Source organism: Megalobrama amblycephala, linkage group LG7 (genome assembly GCF_018812025.1).
Source record: "Megalobrama amblycephala isolate DHTTF-2021 linkage group LG7, ASM1881202v1, whole genome shotgun sequence".
NCBI lineage: Eukaryota > Metazoa > Chordata > Actinopteri > Cypriniformes > Xenocyprididae > Megalobrama > Megalobrama amblycephala.
In genome coordinates, this window is record NC_063050.1 from 27,796,681 (window position 1) to 27,816,734 (window position 20,054).

The 20,054-nt window shown below is 37.2% G+C and overlaps 1 protein-coding gene across 2 annotated transcripts in view; it reads left to right on the top strand.

The window, feature by feature from the left end:
* The window catches only part of si:dkey-28b4.8 (sarcoplasmic/endoplasmic reticulum calcium ATPase 2), a 35,696-nt gene that overhangs the window by 3,423 nt on the left and 12,219 nt on the right, over window positions 1-20,054 (top strand). For both annotated transcript variants that reach the window (XM_048196831.1, XM_048196830.1), the window contains exons 5-18: window positions 945-1,049; window positions 1,525-1,663; window positions 4,801-4,967; window positions 6,143-6,298; window positions 9,202-9,343; window positions 10,106-10,272; window positions 10,452-10,540; window positions 10,722-10,824; window positions 10,922-11,053; window positions 12,113-12,238; window positions 13,732-13,953; window positions 14,081-14,192; window positions 18,731-18,972; window positions 19,064-19,284. In XM_048196831.1, coding sequence (XP_048052788.1) covers window positions 945-1,049; window positions 1,525-1,663; window positions 4,801-4,967; window positions 6,143-6,298; window positions 9,202-9,343; window positions 10,106-10,272; window positions 10,452-10,540; window positions 10,722-10,824; window positions 10,922-11,053; window positions 12,113-12,238; window positions 13,732-13,953; window positions 14,081-14,192; window positions 18,731-18,972; window positions 19,064-19,284 — 2,123 coding nt within the window. The remainder of the gene's footprint in view (window positions 1-944; window positions 1,050-1,524; window positions 1,664-4,800; window positions 4,968-6,142; window positions 6,299-9,201; window positions 9,344-10,105; window positions 10,273-10,451; window positions 10,541-10,721; window positions 10,825-10,921; window positions 11,054-12,112; window positions 12,239-13,731; window positions 13,954-14,080; window positions 14,193-18,730; window positions 18,973-19,063; window positions 19,285-20,054) is intronic.

Here is a 20,054-nt window from a genome sequence, read left to right on the forward strand (position 1 = left end):
TTATTTAGGCAAAAGTTGTTAATAGTTATTTAATAGTGAGAATTGAACCCTAAACTAAATTGTGGCCACAATTACTATGACAAATGTAGTTATTTTGTTAAAAAAGCATTCAAGAAAATACATATTTATAAAATATATACAAAAAAGTGTGTGTGTGTGTGTGTGTGTGTGTATGTATATATATATATATATATATATATATATATATATATATATATATATATATATATATATATATATATTTATACTTTACTATGTACTAACATTTAAATTAATAATTTGATGCAGTGCACTTATTGTGTATATTTTTACATCATATTTATATTTAAAAAAACTGCATGTAATTACAGCTGTAATTATTTTCTGTAATTATACATCTTTAATAACACTTTTGACCCTTCCCTTACCCCTTAACCAACCCTGAACCCACCAAACCTGTCCCTAACTTTACCCGTATCCCACAAATATCCCATTAGTGTTTTGCAATACAACATGAAAATAATAAGTACACTGTACCTAACAATTCTTTTCTTTTCTTTTCTTTTATATCTTTTAACTACTTCCAACTACTTAATAATTAAATAAACCTAATATAAAGTGTGACCCATATTTGTGCTTAAATCCTGCATACAAACATTGTCACACAGAAATCATGATTCATAAATATGTTTGCACCCAATTTAATCTAAAATTTAGAACCAACTCAAAGCTTCATTTAGAATAATTTGGATCTTTATGTGGAAATGTATGTCTATGCAGCTTTTGTGAATCTGGTGGACATTTTGCATGGTTACCTTTTCCACGTTTTCTATGATTAGCTTTTCCACATAAGAAAGTACGCTTGTACACAGCTCTTAATGAATGGAAAATCAAAAGAGTTACATACCAAAGCTTTGACAAACATTTGCACTGACCATATTTTGCATCATTCTCTCTCTTTTCAGACTCTAGCCTGGTTTGAGGAAGGTGAAGGAACCATCACAGCCTTCGTAGAGCCATTTGTCATCCTCCTCATTCTTATTGCCAATGCTATTGTAGGAGTGTGGCAGGTACAGCCTGGGAAATTGTTAAATATGTTTTAAATAAGTTAAAGCTGCAGTCCGCGATTTATTTTTTTTTTGGCCCTCTAGCGGTTAATAAACAGAACTGCACGCGTCTTGCGGAAGATATTTGTAGCCGGAGCTACTTTTCTCAGTGTATGTCTATGGCGAGTCACGCAGTTACTGTGATAGTCTGCGGCGGGTCCTACCAGTCCGGTCTGAAATAGTAAGAATATAAACACTTATTATTATAAGTGTACCATAATGATTCAGGGTGAGACAAAAACACGGTTTGGAAAATGGATTCATGTTGTACATTCTCATTATATAATTTTTGTAAATTTTGAACACAAAAAAAGTTACGGACAGCAGCTTTAATATAATATAACTTAAATTATTTTAAGCCTGTGGATAAGGCAGTCATTCAGTATGTTGTTGTACTAGAAATTACGACTCACTGTGCGTATGTTTCTTTGCGCCGTAGGAGCGTAATGCGGAAAATGCCATCGAAGCCCTAAAACAGTATGAGCCGGAGATGGGGAAAGTGTACAGACAGGACAGAAAGAGTGTACAGAGGGTCAGAGCCAGGGACATTGTGCCTGGAGACATTGTGGAGGTGGCTGGTAAGAATGACAATTAGATTTCTCTTTTTTGTGCCACAACAAAACGCATTTAACGAGAGATTTCTGTAGTTTGTACATCTGTGCACTGATGTATTTAATTTATGTCCCAGTTGCATATTATAATTTGTGTGCAACTAATTAGTTTCTCAGAGGCTGGAGCTGTCAAAAATAAATTGGTGGCAGTGTTTCCGGAAAGAAAAAAAAGAGGTCCACTCTCAAAGGATATGTCTGGAGATAATTTTAGGACATTGCTGAATAGAGATGGCTATGGTCTGATTGTTTGTATAAGCCAATCAAAACTGCCTAAAACAGTCTGCTGCAGATGCAGTAAGGATGTTTCTCAAGAAAATAGCTGACTGTTCCCACAGTTAAGCAAAGTATTGTCAAATACATTTTTGGCATAGTTTGATTCTTTCCAAAAACCATGCAAAGTGATTATCTGAAGTAATGACTCCCGTGAGATTGCCGTCCAAAACATCACCATGTTTAAAATTTGGCAAGACCATGTGGTAAAGTTTGGTTTTTTAAGTTGAAAAATTACTCATCAGATTGTTTAACTTTTTTCATTGATCAAGGGTTCAAATTGTTGTAGCTGTTTATGCTTCCTTTCTGCATTAATGAAACTGATTGAAAGCACTGCCACAAACGTACAGAGTTTGTGTTGATTAAATAAAAAAAATTGTGCTTGGGCTTTAGGCCAGTTATGCAGTGAGCTGTCCTACCATTATAGTTGAAGAGCTGAGACTTACTTTCACTGTTCAAGAAGTTTTACTTGGGAATGCTATTATTTGCAGACTATTTCCCTGAACACATTAAATTGTGTTGCGTTTGGTTTAACTGATGCACCTGTAATTGGGATGTCTTTGGAACTCTGTTGCTTTGAAAACTCACATCAAAGTCCTTCTTGTCTGACCCCATTTATAGCTGATACTTGCTGCTAATTGGCAATCAACCTAATTTGGCTCTCCTTTGCAGCTGCATTTGTAATTATGATTTTGTCACTTCAAAGTAAATTTATTATTAATTTAAATATATGTACATACACATGGACAGCCAAAAGTCTGAGATCACATTGAAAATCTGGGATTCGAAAACATCCATCCATCCATTCTCCAAAGCTCTTATCCTTTGTAGGGTTGCAGAGATTTTAACCAGTTTAAAGGTGCCCTAGATTCAAAAATTGAATTTACCTCAGCATAGTTAAATAACAAGAGTTCAGTACATGGAAATGACATACAGTGAGTCTCAAACTCCATTGTTTCCTCCTTCTTATATAAATCTCATTTGTTTAAACGACCTCCGAAAAACAGGCGAATCTCAACATAACACCGACTGTTACGTAACAGTCGGGGTGTACGCCCCCAATATTTGCATATGCCAGCCCATGTTTAAGGGATTACACAAGCCAGTAACGTCTGGATCTGTGCACAGATGAAGCATCAGACTAGGTAAGCAAGCAAGGACAATAGAGAAAAATGGCAGATGGAGCAATAATAACTGACATGATCCATGATAACATGATATTTTTAGTGATATTTGTAAATTGTCTTTCTAAATGTTTCGTTAGCATGTTGCTAATGTACTGTTAAATGTGGTTAAAGTCACCATCGTTTATTACTGTATTCACGGAGACAAGAGCCGTCGCTATTTTCATTTTTAAACACTTGTAGTCTGTATAATGCATAAACACAACTTCATTCTTTATAAATCTCTCCAACAGTGTAGCATTAGCCGTTAGCCACGGAGCATAGCCTCAAACTCATACAGAATCAAACGTAAACATCAAAATAAATACTTTACTCACATAATTCGAAGCATGCATACAGCATGCATGACGAACATCTTGTAAAGATCCATTTGAGGGTTATATTAGCTGTGTGAACTTTGTAAATGCGCTGTAATATAGTCGAGAGCTCGTTTGGCAGGGAGCGTGAGCATTTAAAGGGGCGGCGTCGAGTGTAAATCAGTGCATAGTTAATGATGCCCCAAAATAGGCAGTTAAAAAAATTTATTTAAAAAAAATCTATGGGGTATTTTGAGCTGAAACTTAACAGACACATTCATGAGACACCTTAGACTTATATTACATCTTGTGAAAAAGCATTCTTGGGCACCTGTAAAATAAAATGTCAATAATCAAATAAGCAAATTTGTGACATTGAAAATGTGAACTCCTTTCAGTTCAGTCACTCACTCGATTGGTTATGCTGATAGTATGATTTGAACTGGGCAAACAAATACTAAATTAAAAAAATAGGAGCATTTTCACTAGGGTTCTAGTCTTCTCTAGACTTTTGATCCCATTTCTGATTTCTGAGAACTTTAATATCAGATTTGACAGAAAGGGTTAAGACCCAGTCTCAGAATTTTTTTGGCCTGCCACTCAAAGTTCTATTCTAAGAATCCCAAAGCTAATGAATAGAAATAAGGTTGAGGTCCTTTTGTGCGTCAATCTGAATCTTTACTGACGTTGGTTTCTAAAGATGGATTGTAAATTATGAGGAGCTAATCAGCAGTATTGTAGTTTAAACCTCAGAGCCCCACACTAGCAAAATCACAGTAATTATTTGAAGCAATTAATACATAATACATTTTTTTTTTAAATTCCCTGCATTTAGAGATAGAAAAATGGCAACACCCCAAGAATATCAGCTTTCCCAAATATGAGACAAAGCTTTTCTGAATATTGCAAATATGCTACCTTTTATACACCAATTTTCTATGTAATTCACACAACAAAGCCCATTAATTATTAGATAAATATTCCAAATATATTTTGATGCAGTGTAATAAAATAATGAAATTGTTATTTTGTGACCTTTTTAAGTATTATTGCAACATTTTCCCCAAAACAAAATATACATAAATATAATAATATTACACTCAGTCGCACCAAAAAAGGAAACATTACTAAAGATAAAAAAGTGAAATCTCAAGGTCTGTCTGTTGCTAAATATAACTAAATATGTTTTAATTCATCATATTGTTTTTATACATTTTCTAAGTATGTTTTGATTACACATTAGTTGCGTTTCTGTAAAATATGTGCATCTTTTATGCTTTTGCTGCATTACACCTATAACAATAATGACAAGATTACCTCTTTTTTCCTTTTTTTTCCACTTCCTTTTCTCCAGTTGGTGATAAAGTCCCAGCAGATATCCGACTGACCTCCATACGCTCTACTACTCTGAGAGTAGACCAGTCCATCCTGACAGGGGAGTCTGTATCTGTAATAAAACACACAGACCCAGTGCCTGACCCCCGTGCCGTCAACCAGGATAAGAAAAACATGCTCTTTTCTGTAAGATTATCTGGAGTGATAATATTTGTCATCTGTCAACCTGTGGCCGTTCTTTATGAATTTCAGGTTTGGTTTTTGTCACCTGACATGATTAGGCATCAGATAAAACGCCGCAAGACGTATATTGTTGTTTGTGTAGTGGATTATGTCCAGCAGTGGCGAGCCTGTGTGTTGAATAAAACATCACTCATATTGTTTGCTCCCACATGGCTATGGACTGAGTCATCACATCACACAGGCTTTGAGCTCTCAGATGGATAATGACCAGAGAGTACCAGCCTCAAAGACTCCACCCCCACACCCACACTCGCACGCTAAAGCCTCCATTACTTTTTTTCCCACTGAGAAAGTCTAATGCAGGGGGTTTTCAACTCTGGCCCTCGAGGTCCACTTTCCTGCAGAGTTTAGTCTCTGGGATTACTAGAAACCTACAGACAGGTGAGTTTAATCAAGGTTGCCACTAAACTCTGTAGGAAAGTGGACCTCGAGGGCCGGAGTTGAGAATGCCTGGTCTAATGGATGTCTGGCCATATAAGGACAGGAACATAAACAGTGACCTGAAGCCTCTAGCAAAAATGAGAAGCAAAGCAATAAATGAAATGACTTTAAATGTCATATATCCAGCCTCCAAAATTACCTTTTTGCCTCAGCTGCCATTGGTGGGTGTGTACCAGCAATACATTTTTCTTGCCCACTATGAAACTGTATTTTTTATATTTAAAATGCAGATTTGTTCCTTCAACAAGGAAAATAATTAACATATTTTTGTATCCTGTATATGCGTATCCATTGTGACATTCATATATGGCATGTGAAATGCCATCTGCTACAAAATTTCTTGGAATATGTTGCCAGTTATGACAGTATAGTTTCAACTCAAGTAAAAGTTGAGGTAAAAAGAGAATTCTCTTCTGTACTGCTTTGATCTGCATTACATCAACTGAAAATTCTCTCATTTATAAATTGCAGTTTATATAATTTATGATGTCACGATTCTTCTAGCTGGCCATTAACTATGTTTTATTCATTTGCCAAAGGCAGTTTGGCACTTGAGGAGTGTTTTATTTTGGGACCTAGTTAAAATATTAAGCTTGTTATACTGTAACTATTGTAGGTGATCTTACTCCACACAGGAATCAATGGAAATATAATCATGTAAACGTTTGTTTATGTAGGGGACGAATATCGCAGCAGGACGAGCGATAGGTGTTGTAGTGGCGACAGGTGTACACACAGAGATCGGGAAGATCAGAGATGAGATGGCGGCCACCGATCCAGAGAGAACCCCTCTGCAGCAGAAACTAGACCAGTTTGGAGAGCAACTCTCTAAGGTAGGACACTGGTTTTTCTGTGCTCTCTCTTTTTATTTGAACTTCATTTGTTTGGTGAGTAACTATATTCCTTGTCTACCCTACTGCATTTGCAAAATGTGCAGTATACAGCAGAGCAATGTGCTTGACATGATTCTCCATTTCTGATCTGATGAATGAACCAGAAGTAGGATATTAAACATGATTTATTATTGAATTTGATTGCCAAACTACATTTTAACACAAAATGTGATTAAAATACAAAATAATTATATTTATTTCTGAAATATGCCACATAATAAGGTCAACAATTTAGCATACATTTATTCTTGTATGTTACGTACAACTTTTTAAAAATAGTTTGGCAGTATTTAAAGGGTTAGTTCACCCAAAAATGAAAATTCTGTCATTTATTACTCACCCTCATGTCGTTCCACACCCGTAAAACCTTCGTTAATCTTCGGAATGCAAATTAAGATATTTTTGTTGAAATCCGATGGCTCCCTGTGGCCTGCATAGCCAGCAATGACATTTCCTCTCTCAAGATCCATAAAGGTACTAAAAACATATTTAAATCAGTTCATGTGAGTTCAGTGGTTCAATATTAATATTATAAAGCGACGAGAATATTTTTGGTGTGCCAAAAAAACAAAATAACAACTTACATAGTGATGGCCGATTTCAAAACACTGCTTCAGGAAGCTTCGGAGCATTATGAATCAGCGTGTCGAATCAGCGGTTCGGAGCGCCAAAGTCATGTGATTTCAGCAGTTTGGCGGTTTGACACGCGATCCGAATCAGGATTTGATACGCTGATTCATAACGCTCTGAAGCTTCCTGAAGCAGTGTTTTGAAATCGGTCATCACTATATAAGTCGTTATTTTGTTTTTTTGGCGCACCAAAAATATTCTTGTTTCTTTATAACATTAATATTGAACCACTGTACTCACATGAACTGATTTAAATATGTTTTTAGCACATTAATGGATTTTGAGAGAGGAAATGTCATTGCTGGCTTTGGAGGCCTCACTAAGCCATCAGATTTCAACAAAAATATCTTAATTTGTGTACCGATGATTAACAAAATGTCTTACGAGTGTGAGGGTGAGTAATAAATGACTTTTTTTTTTTTTTTTTTTTTTTTTTGGGTGAACTAACTTTTAAAGTCATGACATGGATTTTTTTTTTAATTATTTTAATATGTTCCTTGAGGTTCACTTATAATGTTAATAATGTTTTTGGCACAAAAAAAGCAATATATATGTGGAAATATGATTATTTTCAAACTTCATTCTGACCCGCTGTCTGAAATGATCCGTTTTTAAGGGGCGGGTCCTTTAAGGCTTGTCAGTAAACGGCCACTGTTATGATTGGCTAACGTCATTGCATAGGAAACATTGTCAACGCCCACTCGCTAATGCACATGAGTAAGTATTTTGAAAACATTATCCTTATAAAACCGTCATTTACAGATGCATTTAAAGTGTTTGTGATGTAGCTGCCGTCTGCTTCATCTACAAGACAATCTGCAATCAAATGCTCTGAACAAACATATAATCCTCCAAGATGATCCATGACGACAAATAAACCATCCACTTGTTCTTGACGCTGGTAATCTTCTGAAGTCTCTAGAGAAATGAGCAAATGAGTTGTTTAAACACGACACATCAAAGCGAATGTTCCTTTACGCTTCGATTTACTCTTCCTGTTGTCAGCAGACTCAAGTGCGAGAAGTATGTCACAAAGTGAATGAGCATCTGTATACTGTATCCAGTGTAGATAGCAAAAGTGATTATAATGGGTTCTATTAGCTTTTCACGCGACGCTCGCATCCATTGTTGGCAATTGTCAGCCAATAAGTGACTGAACGCCAGTGGGCGGGGCCTATGGTGTGATGATGTAAAACTATTTCTTGATGTCTTGCTCTAGAGGCAGTCATATGAAAATTAATTTGCCCGTGTGACGTCACAAATCACACAAACGAGCCATTTTTGGAGCTTGATTAAATAAATGCTTTGTTTGCAATTAGGAAGACGTTTTAAATTTAAACTAGGACATGTTTTAATGGTACAAAGACCTCTTATATGTCAAAAGATCAAGGTAAATTTGATTTCTCTTGTCATGACCCTTTTAATATATACTGTGTAGCATGTAGAAATAGAAATACCTTGTTCCTTTCAACTGTCCGTCCACTGAACTTTAAACAAAACCCTTCCAACCAATTAAAAAATACCATATTAAAAAACATGTATTATATTTTTGCATAAATTTGCTATTTCCTGTTATACATGAACTCAGCGCACCTTGTGTTTTTGTCAGTCGTACTGCAATGGTAATTTGCCATTTTTATACCTCATTATTGTACCTTATTATTTTTACTATTTCAGTCCTTTTTGCACATTTTTACTATTCATGAATTCAGTGCACCTTTTCCATTATACATAATGTCATTTGCACTATAATTGTCATCTGCCATTTATACCTCATCATTATCACTGTACATTGCACCCTCTCTATTTTTATTCCTAGTAATTTGCATTGAACTGATCTCCTGCCATCTATACCTCATACTATTTGCACTTACACTATTATTGAATAATATATAACTGTTTTATTGGCTGTGCACTTGTACTTTGCCCACCGTCAATAAGTTAATGTTATCTAATCTAATCTAATGTCTAGTATTCCACTACAAAAAATCTTTTGTTATTAATGAATGAACATTAAAATACATTTACAAGAAAATGAAAGCAGGTTAATTTCTGTTTTTTACTGCAGCATTTTATTGACAGACCCTCTCATCTGCTACACAACAGTCAGCATTCACTCTGTAACTTGTCAGCATTATTGAGTTTCAGAGGTTGAGTTTGAAGTAGCTGTTTTGCATGAGTCATTCTTTCTTTCTGTCTCTCTCTGTCTGAAGGTGATCACATTGATCTGTGTGGCGGTGTGGGGCATTAACATCGGTCACTTTAGTGACCCAGTGCACGGAGGCAGCTGGCTGCGTGGAGCTGTGTACTACTTTAAGATCGCCGTGGCTCTGGCTGTAGCCGCCATCCCTGAGGGTGTGCAAATCTAACCTATTTCTTTTTTTTTACAATAGCCAACTATTAATATCTTCTTTGCTCAGGAGCGCTTGTCATCCAACTATATGTTGGGGTCCAGAAGTCTGAGAGCACATTGGAAATGTGGGATTCAAAATTTGAATTTAGAAAAGAACAAAATTTTTAGGATTTTGAAAAAAAAAAAAAAAAAAAAAAGAAAAAATGTAATGTTATGACAAATCATGTATCATGAGCTAAGCTGATCGTAGAGACCATTGATGTCAATGGTCCTATGATTTACTTAGGCTTACGATGATTTTGAGAAACACACCGCTGTTCCTTTCTCTATGAAGCTCCTCCTACCGAAGAGCTTCAAGTGCGCTCTTATTGGTTAGCTGGACCAGTGTGTTGTGATTAGTCAACTGCTTTGAGCATGCGTCCGAAATGTCACACCCTTTACCATAACCGCAAGTTTCAACACACTACTAACGCATCTCAACCTGGCCTCGCCCCCTTCTTTTTTGCGTATGCAGCTTGAGTGCTGCTGTCATCCAAACAAAAGATATGATACCCAGCCAAAAAAAGTCACTGTTTGGATTTAGGCAATTTCTTAATGAGTGTGTAGCTTTTAATTTCTTAACCATGTAGGAAGACACATCATGGCCATATTCCAGAATGACAATGTTAAGATTCATCAGGCTCAAACTGTATAGTACATTTTGCCCCCTCTGTGCTTCTCTCCTCTCCTCTCTCTTTTCTCATAACTTTTGTTTTTGCTCAAAGGTCTTCCTGCCGTCATCACCACGTGCCTGGCACTTGGAACACGCCGCATGGCCCGCAAAAATGCTATAGTCCGTTCCCTCCCATCTGTAGAGACCCTTGGCTGCACCTCTGTCATCTGCTCTGACAAAACAGGCACTCTTACCACCAACCAGATGTCTGTCTGCAGGGTGAGAGAGACTTGTGTCCACTCTGATTCAAACAGATGCATCGTGGGATTGTATTGTTGTATGATTAGCTAGGAGATTTATAACATGGAATGATGTTTGAAAACCACTAATCAAATCTTACTAAGTGTGTGCGTGTGTATGTGTGTGTACGTGTGTGCATGCGTTTTCTCTGCGTGCAGATGTCTATTGTGGACATCGTCGCAGGTGAGAGGTGTTTACTGAACGAGTTTACAATAACTGGATCTACTTACGCCCCTGAAGGAGAAGTGTGAGTTTATTTCACATCTAACTACACTCACATACACACACTTCTCACAGGAATCTCTTCTGAACTAACATGCAGTTTGCTTAAACATTCATGCATCTCCTTCTCTCACTTTACCAATTATTGTCTCCTTAATTCATGCAGTCCTCCTACAATTCCTTCCACTCTCTTCTCTCTGTTTCAGGTATAAGGACGGTGTACCGGTACGCTGCAGTCAGTATGAAGGGCTGGTGGAAATGGCCTCTATCTGTGCCCTGTGTAACGACTCTTCGCTGGATTACAATGAGGTACATATGCACATGCGTACACACTCTTTTTATGTTATCATGAAGCTGTAGAGACTTTATTTTCTCTGTATTTCCTCTATCTCTCTGAAAAACACAGAGTAAAGGGGTATATGAGAAAGTAGGAGAAGCGACTGAGACGGCACTCTGTTGTCTGGTGGAGAAGATGAACGTGTTTGACACAGACCTGAAGGGCCTCGCACCTGCCGAAAGAGCCACTGCCTGCTGTTCAGTGAGTGCTCATATAGTAATATGTTGGCCCACATAAAATCTGCAATGTGTTACAGCAATAGGAAATTGTATATTGCATGTAAAAAAAAATTTAAACAGTATTTTTCTAATTGTATAAATTATGTGTATAGTTTAATATCATTATTATTCTAAATTATGATATATGTAAATGTGTATATATACATTTAGAGCTACACGATTACTCGCTAAAAGACTGTGATCTCGATTCAAACACTCATGCAATCTTATTCCTAAATGACAGTGATTAATGTATTTCTAATCTAAATGAAAATATATTTCTCATTGAATCATTCATTCAAGAGATTCGTTCAAAAACGCTGATTCATCCAGTAATGAAAAAAGTGAAGTCTTTATGAGTGAGTCATTGAATCATTCATTCAAACTGGTTAAAAAAAATCAAATCAATTAAAGATTTTTTAATAGACTGCAGCAATTAATATTAAGAACCTTTAGTAAATTACACGTTATTTTGTTTAGTTGTCTATTCAAAATCGTGGGAGAATCCTGATCTCTGTTTTAAACAAAAAATCGTGATTCTCGATTTATCCAGAATTGTGCAGCTCTAATATGTTTATATTATGTATTTGTATATGTGCATGCATGTATAATTATACTGTTATTCTTATGTTTTTCATTATATGTTATTTGTCAACTGCTCTGGCAGAACTCTCGATTTCTAAAAAAAAAAAAAAACTCAAATTCGCTTTGTTTAAAATATTCTCTTTACTCTAGTGTTATATAGTGTGTAAAAAATGAAAGATTAGCTTTTTTGTATGATATAGAAAAGTTTCTTTTTAAATGTTTGTAAAATTTTACCCCCAAGGAGCTGAAAAACAACACCATATTTCTTTCCCCATCAGCAAAGATAAAAGTAAAAGAAAATGTGCAGATTCTTTGTGGGTCTGTTAAATGGCTTATTGGGTGGCTTTTTGGCTTGCGGGATGTTTTTGTGATCTACTGCTTGTGAAACTTACAGTCACTAAAGGTAGTGAGTTAAAGAAACCATTAAAAATTGTTACATTCTATTTCTCTCTCTCAGGTCATAAAGCAGTTAATGAGGAAAGAGCTGACTCTGGAGTTTTCTCGAGACAGGAAGTCCATGTCTGTTTTCTGCTCTCCAAACAAACTCACTCGCTCTGCTTCAGGTGCCAAGATGTTTGTCAAGGTCTGGCTTTCATCCTTCCTTAAAGCTTTTTCTTTTTTTTCTCATTCTTTTCTTTTTGCATTTTTATTGGAGAGTCACTGAGTCACCATAATAATCTTTGAATAAAATAGACTAATAAAGAACAACTTATTTTAGCAAGAACAGATGTTTTAAAAAGATTATGTAACAAGTTGGCATTACTACATCCAACATTTAAAATGCCATTGTGCCTTTTAAAATGATGTGTTAGCACAAAATTAAGAATGGGAATCTTTAGGAATGTGATTTTGATTCCAGTTCCACTTTACTTGGACATCCATATATATATATATATATATGAAGAGCTCTTTTCCAAAACGTGATAAACACCAAATAAAAAAAAAATGAGTTTGTCATGCCATTTTGCTGTGTACTGAACCTATTCTCTGCTCCATCAATGTTTCATGCCAAATCGCTATATTTCCTTGTTTATAATATACTGCAAGATGCAGTTTCTTTCCAAACCGCTATAAGCGCCGAACCTGTTTTTAGCCTAAATGCGATATGTCCTCACGACCAATCAGAATTCGGCAAGCGTTCGATGCAATCTAACATTGCGGTTCTTTGAAGCGAGGGAGTTTGTTTTTGCTCGGTCTTCAAAATGAGTGCTTTAAACTCTATTAACAGTTTTGATGGTCTGGATGAGCCAGTGAGACCTACACCTGGGGGCCGGAGTCCGGAGCGCCAACTCCGCTCGGTTGCCGAGATAGGGTCGTTTGAATATAAGGGTGTCTCGGCTCACCTCGCCTCGTATGTGTGTGTGCGCAAGTGTGTGACATCGTATCAGGCGATCAACCTGTTCAGTAAACTGTTTAAAACATATAGTTACTCGATCAATACTGAGATTCTAGATGTTTTTATATAAAAAGGCTAAGAAGAGGCGCTCAACTTGCAGCTGCTTTAAGAGGCTCGCCTCGTGTGTGTGTGCAAGTGTGTGACATCGTATCAGGTGATCAAGCTGTTCAGTAAACTGTTTAAAACATATAGTCAACCTTTCAATACTGAGATTCTAGATGTTTTTATATAAAAAGGCTTAAAAAAAGGATGGATTTGTAGCGTTTTGAAACAACAAAAAAAAAACTTTTTATTTATAATCAACAAAATTGTTGTTTCATTTAACAATCATTGTTTAACATGCTCAGACTGAGCCAACAGACCATTTTAACAGGATAAATTGAATATTAACAAAATGTATAGGTCTAGGTAAACTATATATATATATAAAATATGTAAAATTAATTATTTGTTTATATATTATTATCAGTGTTGAAAACAGTTGTGCTGTTTACTATTTTTGTGGAAACCATGATATATATTTTTTCAGGATTCTTTGATGAATAGAAAGTTGAAAAGAACATATTCCCTTCCCATAGTCCCTTCTGAATATTTATTGGTTGTCGATTTTTGAAATTTGTCCAACCATCTACAAATCTACATGCATTTTTCTCTTGTTTCTCTTGATCCTGACCTCACAGGGGGCACCAGAGAGTGTACTGGAGCGTTGCCGCTGGATACGGGTAGGAGGTGGTACACGTGTGCCAATGAGCTCTGACCTAAGAGAGCAGCTCTTAAGCACAGTAAGAGAGTGGGGCTCGGGACGTGATACACTACGCTGCCTCGCCATGGCAACCAGGGATTCACCTCCTGACCCTCGAACCCTGAATTTAGAGAACTCTGCAACCTTTGCAGATTATGAGGTGAGCAAGTTAGAAGAGATGAATGATTTGAAATCATGGGAATAAGTTTGAAATTAATTGACATAAAAGCATTTAAAAATGCATATTTTAGTGCTATAACTAACACTATCCTTTGTGCTTCTCTCAGTCTGACTTGACATTCGTGGGCTGTGTGGGAATGTTAGATCCACCCAGGAAGGAAGTCCTGAGTGCAGTGCGTATGTGCAGACAGGCTGGCATACGGGTCATTATGATCACAGGTGGGTTAAAAACATACATAGAGGTGATTTTAAAGAGATAATGGAAATTCTGTCATCATTTACTCACCCTCATGTTGTTCCAAACCCCCAAGACTTTGGTTAGTCTCCAAAACACAAATTAAGATATTTTATTAAGAAACCTGAGAGGTTTCTGTCCCTCCAAGTCCAAAGGTAACCAAAGCTTAAAGCGATAGTTCACCCAAAAATGAAAATTATCCCATGATTTACTCACCCTCAAGCCATCCTAGGTGTATATGACTTCTTGTATATGTGTACAAGTGGTGGAAATTTTGATTCTTTCAAGAGACACATTCATTTTCAGTTTGTTCACAAAATGATTCATTCAGATTTGTTCACTGATTTGTTCAGTGACCATTTCTTCATATTACATAAATACACCAGCAGGTGGTGAAAAAGAGTGTCTTGTGTGTTATGTCTTAAAGGGATAGTTCACCCAAAAATGAAAATTCTGTCATTTACACACCCTCAAGTTGTTCCAAACATGTATACATTTCTTTCTTCTGCTGAACATAAAGGAAGATATTTTGAAGAATATAGGAAACTGAACAGTTTTGGGGCACCTTTGACTTCCATAGTATTTTTTTTCCTACTATGGAAGTCAGTGGTGCCCCAAAGCAGCCCGGTTACAAACTTTCTTCAGAATATCTTCCTTTATGTTCAGCAGAAGAAATAAGTTCATACAGGTTTGGAACAACTTGAGGGTGTGTAAATGATGACAGAATTTTCATTTTTGGGTGAATTATCCCTTTAATTTGTAATTTAAGTTAACAATTTTTTTATTAAAATGTGTGCCTAATCTAGACCCAACTCATTAAAGAAATAAAATAAGTTTAAATAAGTGGTTTAGATCAGTGGTTCCCAACCTTTTGTCCCTGAAGCCCCCCCTCCATACATATAAGAAACCTTGAGGACCCCCCCCCCAAAAACAAAAACAAAAACATGCAAATTCACTCTCTACCAGAAGGTGGTGCTTATGGAACAGCAGCAATACACTACAAAAAAATGCTTTTCTTACTTTGTATTTAAATATCTAAAAAAAATCTTAAATCAAGATGCTTTTACTAGATAAGTAAAATGACATTAGATATTTTTTCTTGTTTTCTGGGAAAAAAATCTAAATGATATGAGTTTTTACTTAAAACAAGCTAAATTATCTGCCAGTGGGGTAATAAAATAATCTTGTTTCCGTTTGGGACAGTAACAAGAAACAAGATTGTTTGATTATTAAACAAGATTATTACATCCTTTCAGCATTCTGAAAAGTTGAGATGTTTTCATCTCGATGCACCTGGAAAACGCACCGCATGCACGTTGCGACCGCATCGCTTCCATTATGAGCGCGCCTGCCCCGCATCTACATTTGAAATAACTGACTTGCGTGTGGAAAAGACGCGTTATGTGAACGGCCCTAAAAGAAAATGACATCGAAACTTTTGTAAAGTAAATCAGTTCCTTCAGAAATGTATTCATATAAGCCCCCACCCCAATTTAATGTGTAGAATTGTCTTCCGATATTCTGAGCATCGCAACAGTGAGCTTGTTCTGCCCGGTACAGTATTTTCTCTGCTCTTCTCTTTGCGTCCGTCTTCAGCGTGTCCCATCTCTGGCCTCTGTTAACGGCCACACAAATTACATTTTGGGAAATTATTGCAATGCATTTTGTGTGCAAGTCCGGGACAAAAAATGGAACTAGCCGGTTCTGATTGATGGTGGATAGACCGGTGCATCTCTACTACTGGCAACAAAAATAAAGTGGTTTGAACTATGCACACGTTTACACTCTCATTCATTTCATCCATGAATGAGATGTACCATTTCGTTCATGAACTAGATGTACCAGTTTGTTCAATTCATTCACAAATGAGATCTCTCTCTCGTTCAGACTCAAAACAGCGACTCAGTCAGTGATGGGCATATTCGTTCAGTAAATCACACCAATTACACAGCCCGAACTGGAATGCTATTTGCTGACGAGACGCAAATGAGATCTACCAATACCGCAAAGTCCCTTTAAGACAAGTAATTTCACTCGGCGGCCATCTTTGAAATGCCTCTCGGGCATCCTGGGCATCCATGCAGCTCCTATCTCTTTGAATGGGGAAACATCAAATTCTCTAAAGCTGTTTGCCAAGCTTTCGATTAAATTTCATATTTGAAATCACCAATGAAATCTGACAACAACTGTCTCATAATTTTTTTTTCCAAACGCTCGAATCATGACAAAAAAAAAAAAAATAAAAAAAAAATAAAAACTCAAGCTAATGCGCATGCGCAGACCTAAATGCGCGTCTCTTGTGCCTCATTTCGGAGGTGCGCGTCTAACTGTTTCTATAGAAACCAGTGCTTCTAACGGCCGCTGCAGTGACGCGATAACTTTACCAGTCAGCGATTGGCTCTTATTTTGAAGGCGGGACTTATTCCGCCATATTGCGCGTTACACTTTCTCCCATTCAAAACAATACGAGTGACATGTCTTGTGTTATTCTATAGTCTTTGCAATACTGTCACATTTGTTAGTTTTACAGTTCTTAGAGTAGTGCATGACTTGACTCAAACGTAATGAAGTCATTTTATTTAAAAGAAGAAAACTGTTAAAACATAAAACTACGATAATAATAAAAATAAATAGCCTACAAAATGCACACAAAACCAGTGCTTACAGTACTCTGTACAGTAAACATTTAACCATCAGCTTGCGTTATTACACCGTTTTCATAACAATGGTAAAGTGTGAATTTCTTTCTTTGCTGCAAATATGCCAAACTACGCGTGCCGAGCTCTACCTGTTCGCCATCAGTATCGTTCAACAACTGGTTCGTTTCGTTCACGAACGACATGTACCAGTTCGTTCAATTCGTTCACGTACTATTCGTTCAACTCGTTCACGAATGAGATCTCTCTCGTTCAGACTCAAATGCATCTCGATCAGTGAATTTGTTCAGTGAAGGGCGTATTCGTTCACTGAATTCAACAAATCACATGCTCCGTCACATCTCATTCTCGTAGGCTATTGGCTCGAGGTTTAGTCGTTCTTTGACAGAATGACACAGTCCACAGAGCTGTGCATGCGCTCGCTGCTAATAGCGCCACGCTGCTGTGGAGGGAGGAATTTCAGTGAACGAGAAATATGAGAGAACAATTCACCTAAAAGATTTGTTCGAAAAGAACGATTTGTTCATGAATGTAACATCACTAATGTGTACGTCTTTTCTTTCAGACTAGCACAATCGGAGATACTATATTTAAAAAATATTCTGGCTCTTCCAAGCTTTATTATGGTACTGAATAGGGGGCCAGATTTTGAAGCCCAAAAAAATAATAATCCATATGGCTCCAGGGTGTTAATAAAGACCTTCTGAAGTGAAGCGATGGGTTTTTGTAAGAAAAATATCCATTTTTAAAACTTTATAAACTAAAATAACTTGCTACTGGCAGACGACCGTACGCATACTGTGCAAGTCGACTTGCCACAAGAGTAACTTCTGACGCGATGTATGACGTAGGATGTAGGAGTATCGTAAGCTTAGATGCCTCTCGTGGTTCAAACAAATAGGGCTGGGCAACAAACTCAAGCTCCTAAGAAGGATCATCTTCTCTTATATCAAAATCCTATGACATTTATCTTTAAAATTTCTTGTTTTAGCCTTTTAATTTGTGACCAATGTTTTGTTTTGCTCCATCCTTAGTGCTTCTGTGTTCATCAATACGTCATGCGTCAGGTCAGGGGTAACTCTTCCGCCACAAATTTGTTACAAAAACCCGTTGCTTCGCTTTAGAAAGCCTTTATTAACCCCCTGGAGCCGTATGGATTATTTTTATGATGGATGGATCGGATGCATTTTTTTGGGCTTCAAAATCTCACCCACCATTCACTACCATTTTAAAGCTTGGAATTTTTAAATATACCTCTGATTGTGTTCATCTGAAAGAATCATGGGATAATTTTCATTTTTGGGTGAACTATCCCTTTAGAACATCCAAAAAGGACATAAAAGCATGATCAAATTAATCCTAATGCATCAAGCTGTTTAATCAAAGTTATGAAGATATACGATCACTTTATATGATGAACAGATTTAATTTAGGCTTTTGTTCAAACACATACATAGAGCGAATCACATATGGTAAACACGGAAGCCCATGCGTGTCATATACATGCATCACGCTCTAGAACAAACCTCATTGGTTCTCGTGCATGACACACACATGTTTGAGCTTTACCATATGTGATGTGCTCTATGTATGTGCGTCGATCATTGTTTAGATGTAAATAAAAGCCTGAATTAAATCTGTTCATCATTCAAAGTGATCATATCTCCTCACAAGACTTGGAGTAAGCTGCTTGATTCATATGGAATCGTTTCATATGAATGTCTCAAAGTGCAACCTCAGTGACAAATATAAGGCCAAATACAAGACTGTCTGTTATCTAACAGTACCCAGCCACGGTAAGCACAAACAAATATGTATATAACAGAAGTCAATTTGAGGTCTTCTTCCTGTGTTGGTTTGTGTAGGTGACAATAAGGGCACTGCCCTGTCTATCTGTCGTCGAGTGGGCATCATCACTGAGCAGGAGGAAGAGGAGGCTGAAGGTGGGCCGTATGGCAGCGGCCTCACAGGACGTGAGTTTGACGAGCTGCCTCCCCACCTGCAGCGGGAGGCCTGCCGCACCGCCCGCTGTTTCGCCCGCGTCGAGCCGACTCACAAGAGCCGCATTGTAGAATATTTGCAAAGCCTAAACGATATCACAGCTATGGTAGGTTTTCTAGATATGATTGAGTGCAAAAGTGCAAAAAAAAAAAAAAAAAAAATGAATGAACTGTGTTGCTTTGTTTTTTTCTGTCCAGACGGGTGATGGTGTAAATGATGCTCCTGCTTTGAAGAAGGCTGAGATTGGCATTGCTATGGGCTCAGGCACGGCTGTGGCTAAATCTGCTTCAGAGATGATCTTGGCAGACGATAACTTTTCAACCATCGTGGCCGCAGTGGAGGAGGGCCGAGCCATTTACAACAACATGAAACAGTTCATCCGTTACCTCATTTCTTCTAACATCGGAGAGGTGGTCTGGTAAGTACAGACGGAAATACAGACTCGTATATATCACTCTTACTCTTAATATATTTACAGCTAAGTTCTTTTTCATTCTTGACATAGTGATAAAATGAAATTCAAAATACCTTTGTAGCGTTATAATGTCAGCGAACATCCTGAGGGTGCGCAAGCTGCTGAAAGTGGAATTTAGATGAAATATGTAAATATGTGCTGGGTGCTTTCCTCTCAATAACAAAATAAACGCACAACAAAAATGACAGCAGTGAGAAAACGGCAATAAACGAAAGCATTTGTTTATAGTGAATGTCAGACCTGCCAACATGTACGCATTTTGCGTACCAGGTACGCATTTTGACCTCAAAGTACGCTGGTACGATTTGTCATTCTATACTACGCAAAAACCCGGTGACTCCTCTGTGCACGCCTAGTACTCAAATCCAGCAAAAGAGTTCGACCAATCTGAGCGCTGGGTTCATTTCCCTAAATAGCAAGAGGGGATGATTGACAAATGCGTACAGCCTATCAATAAAAAGAGACTGCAAATCGACAGCAATACAAAATCCCGCTCGATCCCTCCTTCCACTCCCGCCGTCTGTGACTGAATTCTCAAGCGAGGACAATACAGCAGTCATGGTACTTCTGACACCTTAAGGTAAACGAGTATAAAATGTACAAGTAATGTTGAACAACAAATCTAAATAAAATCGAAATCGCTGATTATGAAAATGTTGTGATGTGTGACTGACTGACAAGCGCGAGTCTGGAGAAACAGGCGTTTATTTATT